We start from the raw sequence: 13,103 nt of genomic DNA on the forward strand, positions 1-13,103 counted from the left end.
GTACTATTAAGCTACTGATGAAACTAATACATTTGCAGCAATAGGGGATAATCCAGTTAGCATCACCACTAACTTATCATCAGAGAGTATTTATCCGCCAACTGATGTCATGATGCAGGGTGCCTTGGAACCAGTCGTGGCATCCACTGACATTGTGTCCCTGGACAGCCATGCCTCATTTCTGTCACCCACACCGGAGGGGATCACTTGTCATGTGGCAGTTTACATTTTGGAATATTGCAGGTCTGTCGCATAAACTGGAAACTAGAGAGTGGGCTGATTTTTTTCGAAATTATAGTATAATATGTTTACAGGAAACATGGATGCGAGATATTGTACATGTAATCTTTTTTTTCTCAATCTATACACCAGCAAAAGCTTCCTTAGGTGGCCATGCCAAGGGAGGATTACTGACCTTGGTTTCTACAACATTGTACGGTAGGTTAAGAAAGATCAGGACTGACTCACTGCATTTCCAGATTTTTTACATTTCTCTCAGAAAAAAACTTAACATTGGTTGTTGTAAATTTCTATCACAACAACTTTAATGGGACAAATGTTAGCATCGCCCAAGAGCTGGACAATGTCCTGTCAAGCCATATTGAAGATCTGAGAACAGATTTTGCAGTCCTTTTGGGAGGCGACTTGAACTGTAAACTTTGCCCTTTATCTAAACAGGCGCATGTCACTTGGTGGATGGGGCGACTGATGGCAGTTGCCATTTTAATCATAATTCCTGTGGGAATATTTTTAACTCACTTTTGTCTAAATTTTCCTTATTCCTTACTGTGGATCTCATAATCACTGCTAGTACGGATCTTGTTACATATATAGGGCGAAGACAAGGCACTTTAATTGATTTTATTGCTTTCTCAGGGTATTTTAAACCTCATTCCCTGACTTTTAAAATGCATAAAATTTGTTACAGTGATCACTACCCTATGTCGTTAGAACGGACTACACAATCCTATGAACAAATTGATATAGTCAGATCGGGTCCATTATCCAATGTTAAAAATAAGGGGCTATTTCGGAAGTGGTCTTCTATAAATCCCGATTCGGTTCTATCCAAAATTATAACAACTAATCTGACCCAATTTTTAGTCTGCCTAGAAGACACCATAAACCCTCCAGTTATGGCAACATCATTTGACTCAATAAAAGAGATAATAAATGTTATACTGACTAAAAAAAAAAAAAAGTCAAGTACTCAAAGTAATAAGAGGGGGTTTGACAGCGATTGCACTTTTTTTCATAACAAACTAATTAAGGCATTGAAATCAACACCTCGAAATATACTTGATGTGAAGCAGTCAAGCAATGAATATAAGCAGGCGATACAAAAACGCAAGCTAAGGATCAGACATGAGGCTTGGGAGCAACTCCACGTAGCCTGCCAAAGCAGGGATTCCAAACTGTTCTGCAAACATTCAACCAGGACTATTTCAATTGGAATAGCAACAGAAAGATTGACAAGACAATTATGCCCAAGACATGGGTCAACCACTTTTCAAATCTGTATAAAACTGGTAGTGAACTAGATCTTTCTAGCAATTTTAACTATGTCGCCTCAACCTTGGCATTTCCAACATTAGATGAAGTGAACAGGGCTTTAAGAAAGACTGAGGAATAAGGCCTCAGGCCCTGATGGTGTCCCGCAGATTTGTTTTTAGCTAATACTTCCCTGTGGCTCCCACTGCTTACAAACATATTAAGCTGCTACACGGTGCTAGGTCTCCCCGACTCCTGGAGAACCGTGATAATAGTCCCCATCTTTAAAAACGGTGATAGGGCGGATCCCAAATGTTATCGCCCGATAGCCCTAAATGACTGTACCTGTAAAATAATGGGTAGAGTCATTCTAGAAAGGCTGGAGGACTGGGTATTGAAAACTAGAACATTTTTTTACATCCAATACGGTTTCAGGAGAGGCTTGGGCACCGTCGAACAGTGCCTCAACCTACACCTAATCATAGGTAAATACACCTTAGCCAAGCCTGGATCCCTTTATCTAGAGTTCATGGACCTGATATCCGCCTTTGATTGGGTGCAGAGAGGGGGGCTCTGGGAGAAGATGTTGCAAATGGGCATTGAACCGCCCATTGTACACTTCCTAGCAGCAATGCATCGGGATGTCACAAGGAGGGTACACTATGGAGCAGATGGGGAACTTTCAGCCCAATTAAGATGAACAGCAGGGTACGCCAGGGTTGCGTGCCCGCTCCTTTTTTATTCTGTCTGTATATAAAAGACCTAGAGAGCCATATTAAAACTGGGATCGTGGATGTCCCCCAAATAGGTGGCAGGTTGTTACCAGCGCTACTATATGCAGATAACTGTGTCTTAATGTCTAGAACGGGAGTGGGGTTGCAGAGGCTTTTAACCAGTTTTAACAATTTCATGGATGACCTTGACCTGAAGACAAACGTAGCTAAATCCAGTATCATGGTGGTGGGTAAACCCCCTGCAACGTTAAAGACATGTTTTATAAATAAATAGAAATTGCGTTATGTGCCCACTTTTTCCTACCTGGGAATTCTTTTTGAATCAAATAACACCTGGTCCCACCCATTAGAGGCTAGGATTAGGGGTTTTAATCAAAGCTTGGAGGCTATTTTGAGGTTAACAACAAAACTAGGCTCTCGACCTATTAAGCTAATGACTGAAATTTATAAAGCACGTACGTGTGCTGTCACCCTGTATGGTGCTGGAGTTTGGGGCTCTTTTAAAGTTGAATGCCTGCAGGGAGTCGAGAATAGGTTTATGAAACGATTACTGAGTGTCCCTAAATCCACTGCTGCTACCATCTGTCATAGCGAGCTTGGGGTCATTCCTCCCTCTATCCTTTCGTATACTTTTGGCTCCTTTGTTGTTTTGGCATAACATCTGGGCAAAGGAAGCGGCAGACTTAAATCGTGCCATCATCACAGACTGCTTAAAATTGGATTGGGCGAGTAAAATCCCATGGTTCTCTTATGTTAGGGCGCAACTGGAGACTCTGGGATTGTTGGTTTATTTTGAGAATCCCAGGAATATTGCCAAAATATCAAGGGCAAAGTTGAAAAGGGATTTTTTAACTCATTCATATTCTTTGAGAGACAGACAGAAAACAACGAAGAAAAGGGTTGTAGACCATTCACTTCTAGTCTGCTCTCCAGGTATGGAGTTTTATTTATCCTTTCACCTTAGTCACGCCAAATTGTATTATCTCATTTGGTTCAGGTTTGGAATCTCCCATCTGTTGGTTTCATATCCCCGAGATGTATATTCTGATGCCAATTTGGACTTATGCCCCTGTGACTCAGAATCAGCACAGAGCACATTGCACTTTTTTTTATTGTAATCTGTATATTAATGAAAGACGTGCCTTTCTAAAACCAGTTAAAATTTCTAGATATTAGAAAATGTCGAGCTGCCCAGAGTCATCTTCAGCTTTTAAATGAGGAGTACACCTGTTTAATAGTTTATAAATATATTTCTTCCGCAGTTCGGACACGAAATATCATTGGAAAATGACTTTTTATCCTATTTATTTTTCCCACAGTGATTATTTTTGAAACGTACTCATTAATTGTGCTACTGATGCTTATTACGTTCAAAGTCGTCTCCTTGCACATATTGTATTCTTGTACTGTATTTTATTATTATGTAATGATGTGTTCTTTTATGGCTGGCCACAGCCGAATAAAGATTTTATGATGATGATGAAACACAATTACAGCTAACTTACCAAAGCGTCAAATAACAAAACTTTAGGCAAAAAAACTTTTCATTCTTTAAGGCCGAACACATGAGCATGTCCCAGCTACCCCACACTTTAAATACCAGCAGTCCAGAGTATTCAAATCAAAACTAAAATGGGAGTAAGACAAGGAAAGGACACACTTCACAAATATACTAAGGCTTCTAATTATTGATCTAATATCCAGATCAAATATAGAAATTTCTAAGTACCTTTTCATGCATCTTTTTGGCAACACACCCTCTGTCTATCTTGACAATTCCCTTCACAGGAAGCATCCTGGTTGGTGTTTTTGAATAACAGTGCTGCATATTGGAGCAGTCAGAGGTAAACTTTTCATTTCTCAGAGTAATTTTTCATATGGTCTGACATTTTGGCCTAGAAAGTAAAGGAGGAGCACGGGATTCTCTTTGCAAGGTTTTCTGTTGAATTACTGACAGTGATGTCACCAACAGGAAAAAAACACAGTTGCAAATACATTTTCTCATTAACTACATCACTAATAGTAAGCTAAATGTAACCAAACCATTTTGCTGGTACGATAAGAATAGATGTAATAGTTTATTGTGTATTATGTAAACTACTCATTATACTACTATGTATTTAGAGTGACAGACTTTTAATGGGGACCATCATATCTTATAGCTGGCAGATCCCTGCTATAATTTTAGTTCGCAGAAGCAAACAATTTGTAAGTGCAGCTCTGCTGCTGAAATAAGCTAATATATGTTATAGCATATTTCTCAACCCCTTTTGCCTTTCTAACTTACTTTCAATGAATTTGAACATGATGTGTCTTTAGGTATGAAGTAGGAGCGGGTCTGGAAATAAACAATCTTCTAAAAGTTAGGTTACACGTATATATTTGGGCGGATTACCCTACCCATCACCACTACTTACCATTAGATTCCAGGTCCTGAACCAAGGCGTGAGTATCAAACGTTACCTTCCTCTGTTCCAAAGGAGTTATTTCCACTCTTCTCATTTCATAAGTTGCAACAACTGCTGAGGTCAAAACTCCTGGGAAATTGTAAATTCGCAGGGGTCAACGAGATCAGTACAGGCTTTTACACAAGTTTCAAGTTTTCTGAAATTTCGATAAAAACATCACAAGCAGGTCCATGAAATGAACAAACATACAATTAACAAAAGACATACAATTAAAAGGAGAGCTTTACATATCTAAAACTGATTTAACAACTAAGAACGCTGGAAGAACCTATTACTGTTAAAATAAAATGAAAAGCTTAATTAACCGTTCTTACATTGCTTCTTTACACAATACACCTGAGAAACCAATAATAAACACATAATCAAGACATGTACCATATCTTGTACTTCATTTTATACACATATTTTTACGATTATTTTTACCAATTTGTCGTCTTTCCTTGGACGTCAACCTACATACAAACCATTTGTCTGTGTTGCAGTTTAAAAGTAAAATAATTATTTGTGGTGTATTTACAGCATCTGATACTGCACGAAGTTATTTCTTACTGTCTACAGAGAAAATGACTGCTCTGTGTGGGTACTAAGAGCGACAAGTTACACAACCGTGAAAGCAAGCCATTTTAAAGAAAAGTTTTGCAAAACAGATTCAAGGACACTGTTCCACCACTAACTTAGAAATCATAACACGCATTGACAAGACATCGATTGGAATATATCTTATGCCAGGTGCAGCCTAAGATGCCACCATAGGGAGCGTGGCCAAGATGCCGGACGTGCCTTCTCGTTCCGCCTTCGCCGCCGCCGACTAGGGCCCGCCAAGCACCCTCCGTAGCACAAAGCACAAGCCCTACGTTGCCGCACCACACCCTGGAAGTGGCCTGGCACCTAGGAACATTGGCAGATGGAGCGGGTCCCACTTTTTGGTAAATTAAAAAAAAAAATTTTTTATAGAGTTTTATATAGCGTAAACCTAGACCCGAAGATATCAGGTATCAGAGCGCTTTACATGAGCACCAGTTTCGTTACAGAAAGACACATTCATTTTTGTTAGGCATGGGGATATTAAGTGGTGTGCCCAGAATCACAGGATGTTGAGCGTCGTTGCCGAGACTCGAACCCGGTTCCCCAGCTTCAAGGTCGACTGCTCTAGCCATAATGCTACATTCTCTCCCATTATCATTGGAAGACCAACAGCTCCCACATCTAGTCATAAACAAACTGCACCGAAAGACAATATGCTGCAACCAGGCACAAACAAACTCTGTGCACTAAAGGAAATAATATACAAACAATAACAAACCACTAGGACTACAAACTCTCACCTATGTTTCCTACCCCCAATGCCATAAAGGCAGCTACATTGTAAATTGGTTGCATGACACATTTCACACATGCCACAAAAGTGAATGAATCATTTAATACAAAATAAAAAAAAATCACAATGAACAATTATCAATAAATAAACAAAAAAAGATGGCACTTTAACCCAGTGTGCATCCAACAGAGCTACAGAACACAAGACATGAACAAACAACATGGACGTGAAACGCATGCAAATTAGAGTTGAAGCACAAACTGGCAAACAGGAGACAACACATACCAAGAGTGGCATGGACAAGGATCAAAAGTTAGATAGCATTCGCGCCAAGAATTTTCAATTCTATTAAGGACACGGAGGCGAGGATTATGCTTCTCTCTCATTTACTGTAAAACTCACAGCAGCCAATAAACATACAGTTTAGTAAAGTTAAACTACATTAACCATGATGCTTGGCCCAAGCCACGCCTCCTTAGCCCTACAAGAGCCCTGGTAACAGTCCCAGCTTCCTCTTTCTTTGAACGAACATGCAGCATAAGTTCAATATAAAAAAGTCTTATAGAAAACTCCAACATGGAATAACACGGAATCACTTCCAACTTCAGAAAATCTCCAACGTAAGATAGTGGGGAACAGCGTTCCAACTGCAATCATCAGTAGAAGAAACGTCACTCCTTTTTCTTGTCAGAACCTAAAAGAAAGATAAAGAACCCGTAATGTCTGTATAAACACAATCAATCATAACAACAGGTGGGTAAGCATGATCATAGCATGACATAGTCGGGTGGGATAATCCTCGCCTCCGTGTCCTTAATAGAATTGAAAATTCTTGGCGCGAATGCTAGCTAATTTTTGATTCTACTACAGGACCGGAGGCTTCAGATTATGCTAGTTTAACGCTGAATCAAAAACAACAGAAGTAATATCTCCCACCGGCTTATAGTAGAATTGTTTGAATGTCGACTCAGACGACCAATCAGCACAATGCATAATATCCTGAATATTCGCTCCTAACAAATATGACTTGGAAGCCATAGCACCCCTCACAGAGTGCGCCCCAAAGAGTTGAACATCAACACCAGACTCTCTCATGATAAACTTAAGCCATCTGGCAATAGATGCAGAGGACACAGGTTTAAATGGTTTCTGTACTGCAATCAAAATTTGCGTAACCCTAGTCGGTCTCAAGGAACGAGTACACTCCTCGTATGCTTTCAAGCATTGGACAACACAAAGTTTAGCATTACTATGAAAGGCATTATATTCAATCATTCTAGACATAGTTTTTGTGCGGCCTGTAATAGTAAAGGAAACTCCCTCCGGAGTGAATACTCTACCTGTAATATCCAGTGCCCGCACATCCGAAGATCTCCTGCATGCCGACAAACATAAAAGCATAGTGAGCTTGGCTGACAACTGCTTCCTAGAAAGCAAGTCATTGGAAGGCCAACTATCAAGAAGTTTGATGACCAGAGAAACTTCCCACAGCCCCGAATACTTGGGCTTGGGAGGGTTCGCCACACGAATCCCTCTGAGGAGTTTGCACAACCAAGGGGTGAACTCCCACTGGCTTCCCATCAATGTGGGAATGGCCCGCGGAAATAGCAGACAGGAAGTTGTTCACCGATCTGTAGGCTAAACCGATGGCTGCCTTTTCAGACAAAAAATTCACGACATGTGAAAGGCCTGCCCCCACGGGATCCAAGTCTCGTTCCACGCACCAACATAACCATCCCTTCCAGGCTGAAGAATACCGATTTCTCGTGGAAGGGGCCCAAGCCTGTTTGATGAAATCATTAGCTGTTCCTGAAACTCCAGGCAAATTCCACTGTTGCCTGAAAGCCTCCATGCCATCAACATTAGGCGCTGTGACAGGATCAATGGATGTTGTTCCCGTAGAGGTCCCAGGAGAAGGGACTCTGATCAGGGCAAAATCCTGGGAAGGTCGCAGCACATCCCCAACAAGGTCGGGAACCAAGGTTGCGACTTCCACAGAGGTGTCACCAGGATCACCTCCGCTTTCTGCTTGAGAATGTAGGACGCCACTCGTGGGATGAGAAGAAAGGGGGGAAACGCATAGTTCACTGCCCCCGTCCAGTCCTGCGGAAAAGCATCCGTCGCTGCCGCCGCTGGGTCCGGCCTCCAGCTGAAGAATCTGGGCAGCTGGCTGTTCAGCCTGGATGCAAACAAGTCTATCTGGCAAGGACCCCAGAGGTCCTGCAGCCAGTGAAACATCTCGGGAAGCAGCTGCCAATCGCTGTAATCCCTCAGGTGTCTCGAGTTCCAGTCCGCTACCACATTGGACTGTCCCGGTATGTACTCTGCTATAACCGTGATCGGACGGGTGAGGCAGTATTGCCAAAATTCCTCAGCATGGACGATCTCGTCCCTCCCAACTTGTTTACATATATAGAACCACCGAGACGTTGTCCATTCTGAGAAGAATGCAGCACGACGTCTGATGCAGTGAGAGGGTTTTGATAGCGAAGGATCCTGCTAGAAGTTCCAAGCAATTTATGTGCAACTCTAGCTCTTGGGGAGACCATCGTCCTCCTGTTGAAACAGCGCCACAGCGCGCCCCCCAGCCCCAACAGCTGGCGTCGGATTCTATGACCACCTCGGGAAGGAAACCGAAAATGGCTCTGCCGTTCCAAGCTTCTACATGGTGCAACCACCATTGCATCTCGTCCCTTACCTATTGTGACAACGGCACTAGGTCTGAATAAGCTAGCCCTCTTTGGAGGTGCTGGATCTTCAATCTCTGCAAGGCCCTGTAATGAAGGGGCCCCGGAAATATCGCCTGAACGGACGCCGCCAATAGGCCCACTATTCTGGCGACCGCCCTGAGAGAGACCATCTGATTGTTGAGAAGAGATCTGATCTCCTTCCTTATATCCTTTAGTTTCGATTTCGGAAGACTCAACTGAGCTGTCTGCGAACTGATCACAAACCCCAGAAAGTCCGTCATTTGTGACGGTATCAGAGCAGATTTTGTCTTGTTTATTACAAACCCTAGATTCTGGAGCAACTAAATGGTTGTCTGCAGATGTTGCGACACTAGATCTGGGCTTTGAGCCATGATCAGGATGTCGTCCAGGTAGATTATCAACCGTATGCCCCGTTCTCGGAGTTGAGAGACCACCGGCTTCATCACCTTGGTGAAGCACCAAGGAGCCGAGGAAAGCCCGAAATGAAGGGCCGAGTATTCGAACCATTGTCCGTTCCACTGAAATTGTAGGAAGCGGCGATGAGGTGGATAGATGGGAATAGATAGGTAGGCGTCCTTGAGATCCAAACGGACCATCCAGTCGCCCTGCCGAAGCAGATCCGCCAACAGATGGATGCCCTCTATCTTGAAATGGTTGTACACTAGAAAGTAATTGAACTCCCTCAAATTTAACACAAGTCTGTGACCTCCTCCCTTCTTCTGAACTAGGAAGATATTGCTGCAAAACCCATGTGGATCGTGATCGCACACTGCTATAGCGTGTTTGTGAAGCAATTCCTCTATCTCGCTGTCTATAAAGACTCTCTCTTGTTGGGAAAAATGGAGAGTTCTCGGACCTCTCGTCTGTATGAGAGTCTGGTAGAACTCTAGTTGAAAACCTCGTACAGTTTGTAAGACCCACGCATCCTGGGTCAGAAGAGCCCAATTGTTAATGAAATGTCTCGTGCGACCCCCCAGTGGAATGGGAAAATAATCGATTGCGCTCACCTGCGGAATTCTGGGCGTGGAAGCCTGCTCTGTTGCCACCTCCTTGGAATCTGCCCCTGTTGAATTGGCCTCGTGTGGGGTAGAAAGTACCACCTCTGGTCGAGCCCCAGTCACCTTGACCTCTACCGAAATCGCCTCTGGGGGGACCTTGGTTGGCGAAGCGGCCTGGCGAGCGTCCCCGACCTCGTCCGGCCCTGTTGAAAACCTGCTGGTGGAACACCCGCTTGATTCCTGTTTGAGCTTTGTCTAGTGAGGTGAAGGTCCCCACGTATTTGGAGACGTCCTTAACAAAGCGATCTCCAAACAAGTTACCCTCAGCTAAGGGACCTGGTTCCGCCGATGCCAATTCAGTTAGGTTAGAGTCCATTCTCATAAGCAGTGATTTGCGTCATTCCGTGGATAGCGCGCAATTGGCATTCCCTAATAAACAGATGGCCCGTTGGGTCCATCCAGCCAGGATATTCGGGTCCACGGGTACGCTTGATTCCTTGGCCTGAAGGGCCATTTCGAGGATCTTCGCCAAAGGACCTACCACGTCCAGCATTTTATCCTGACAGCCGCGCCAGGCGCGGTCGATGCCCTTCTTAGGGTCCTTTGCGAACGTTTTCAGAAAGGTTAGAAGGCTAACGTCAATTTCCGGAGTCTCCGCCACCTTGTGGGCAAGGTCGGGATGAGGGCACTCCCAGCGTAGGCGATTACGCACCTCCTTGTCAAACCCTTTCCTAAGGTTTTCCTGCAGGTATTCTGCCATGGCTGTGGCTGGGACCCAATCTGACGATCTAGGGTGAACTATTTCCGTAGGATTGAACGTAAATGGGTTATTAGGAGCGGGGGCTGATGCCGAAGGGGCAACTTTCTTTGCCTTCTTCTTCGGTGGAGGCTCCTCGTCCGTATCCGTGGTGTCTGTACCAGTTGTGGTAGTAGCGCCAGTGTCCACATAGTTTTGTTTGCTCTTGGCCTTGCCACCTGTAGAATAGCCATGATCCTGCCCTGATGCTGGTAAGGAATGTAAAGCATCTGAATGTGGCCATTGGTCACTGCTGCCTGCCTGCGTAGCTGGTGGAGCTTTCTTTGCGGACTTATCTTTAGTAAAGCCATGACGCTTTGCAAAGTTCTCGAATTGTTTTGTAATAGGCTTAAGAGCCGCTGCCAATGCTTGTTGCACAGTAGTAGGCACTGTGCTCTCAACAGCCTTGTTGACCGAGGCCTGAACCGAAGCGTCCAAGGCCTCAACAATCTTATCCTCCACTGCAGCAGCAGGCTGCTCTTCATAGGTTTCTTCCCCTGCCTCCTCGTCAAAATACACCCAGTCATCCATCTTACAACACACAGTGGGGTAGAGAAGTAAAAGAATTGAGGTAGGCACAAGGGGAGTAAGGGGGGTGGGGGGGTCAGCCCCACTGCACACAAAATAAACACAAGTTTTCTGTACCAGACCCCCTCAGCAAAGCTGTATAGTTATTATTGCAGCCTCAGGGGCGTCAGAGCCGAGAAATATCGATATATGGAGCGTGTGCACACTCCCTAGCAAGGCAACTGTTGATTTAAGCCAGTTAGGCGTCCTCTCCACCAGCTCTAACACAAACGCAGTGAAAATATCGGTGGAAACAGCCTAAAAAACGTGTGCAGCCCAATCGAGTCCAAATCCTACTAGGAATAGCCCAATGGACGTGACTTGGGCTGCACGCGTTCGCCGAGTGGTTTGCGTCTCTGCTAAGGCGTCCGGGTGATTAGGGAGAGCCCTGCGCCCTCCTGCGACCTCGGAGGAGCCGGTCGAGGAGTTGGAAAACCTGCAGAGCGGCCCGGTACAGTTCGCGCTAAGCGCGGAGGTAAAAGGAGCGATGCTCCGAGCACGAGCGCTGCAGCGCTCCTCACACGGCTGCCGCCGCCGACCCGCTGATGGGTCTCAGAGCGCGAAGCACGCGCAAAACGAACAAATCAGTGATCTGGCAAACTTACAACAACGTTGTGCAGAGAGCACCATACAAAGGTAAAAATCGTTATAAACAATCATGAACGATATATAACTAGGCGTTCTGCTAATCAAGTCAAGCAATAATAAGTAATAGGGTAAGGTGCATAGCACTTATCTTTTGCTGTGAGCAGCAAAGAAAGAGGAAGCTGGGACTGTTACCAGGGCTCTTGTAGGGCTAAGGAGGCGTGGCTTGGGCCAAGCATCATGGTTAATGTAGTTTTACTTTACTAAACTGTATGTTTATTGGCTGCTGTGAGTTTTACAGTAAATGAAAGAGAAGCATAATCTGAAGCCTCCGGTCCTGTAATAGAATCAATGGTACTGAAAAGAAAATATGTGACAGCAATTCCAACATTACCAACAAGACACATTGACACACCCCTGTGCAATCCATGTTCACACTCAACAGCTAGCCACAAAAAAGGGCTCATTTAATTGTCACGCCACATACCTGCCATCAACCCACACCATCTCACCCCCTCCCACCCTAGTGTCTCTGTGGCTGCACATGCCAGTCTGAGCCAAAACATATCTTACCAGCAACCTGGCAACATCAAGTGGGGAAACAACACTTACAACGCACTATCTTTACAACAAAACTTTTACAACGCAACATCCATTACAATGCATGCCATTACAACGCAACCATTACAACGCATGTCACTACAACGCATGTCATTACAACGCATACCATTACAACGCATACCTACACTATCCAACACTTACCATACTGTTGCACCCCCCTGGAGTTAGAATAGTAATTTTTACCCCTACACTATCCAATACTTGCCATACATGCAATGTAATGGTATGCGTTGTAAATGTAGTATGCGTTGTAGTGGAATGCGTTGTAAAGGTAGTTTCAAAGAATTCGTTGTAATGGCATGCGGTGTAATGGAATGCGTTGTAATGGATGTTGCGGTGTACAAAATGTGTTGTAAAGGTATGCATTGTAAAAGTATGCATTGTAACAACATACATCCCATCAAGTCGTGCAGAACACCTGCTACTTCATCCATTAAAAAGGACGGTTAGCCTGAAGAAAAGGTTGACTGCAGCTAAACTAACCATTGCCCTGGAAAAGCAAATTAAACATTCTGAGCCGGATCTGCTCCGCGGTCGCAGCTGCCCAATGAAACAAGACATGGCTCCGGATTCTGCACAGTAAGACCTGTGCCGGCCACGACTTGCCTGCATCGACTCGGACGACCTCTTCCAGGGACCAGCGTGAACTTCCCTGAGACCAGGCCTCACTCCTGACTATAGAGAGCCACCCGGGCTCTCCTCAACAAGCATGCACTCCTCGAGGCGGGCTTGACCCGAGGAGATATAATAAACAGCGAGAGCCTGTTCGGGGTCTTCCCCCCAACGTATAACCGAATGTGTGGTGTGCCCCTTT

General features: G+C 44.5%; 1 protein-coding gene across 1 annotated transcript in view; it reads right to left on the reverse strand.

The window, feature by feature from the left end:
• Positions 1 to 13,103, reverse strand: part of CCDC90B (coiled-coil domain containing 90B) — a 154,095-nt gene that overhangs the window by 86,993 nt on the left and 53,999 nt on the right. Inside the window, exon 2 of the mRNA XM_086933916.1 lies at positions 4,643 to 4,762. Within this exon, the coding sequence (XP_086790042.1) occupies positions 4,643 to 4,762 (120 nt within the window). The remainder of the gene's footprint in view (positions 1 to 4,642; positions 4,763 to 13,103) is intronic.

The sequence above is a fragment of the Lissotriton vulgaris genome, chromosome 8 (genome assembly GCF_964263255.1).
Source record: "Lissotriton vulgaris chromosome 8, aLisVul1.2, whole genome shotgun sequence".
Lineage (NCBI taxonomy): Eukaryota > Metazoa > Chordata > Amphibia > Caudata > Salamandridae > Lissotriton > Lissotriton vulgaris.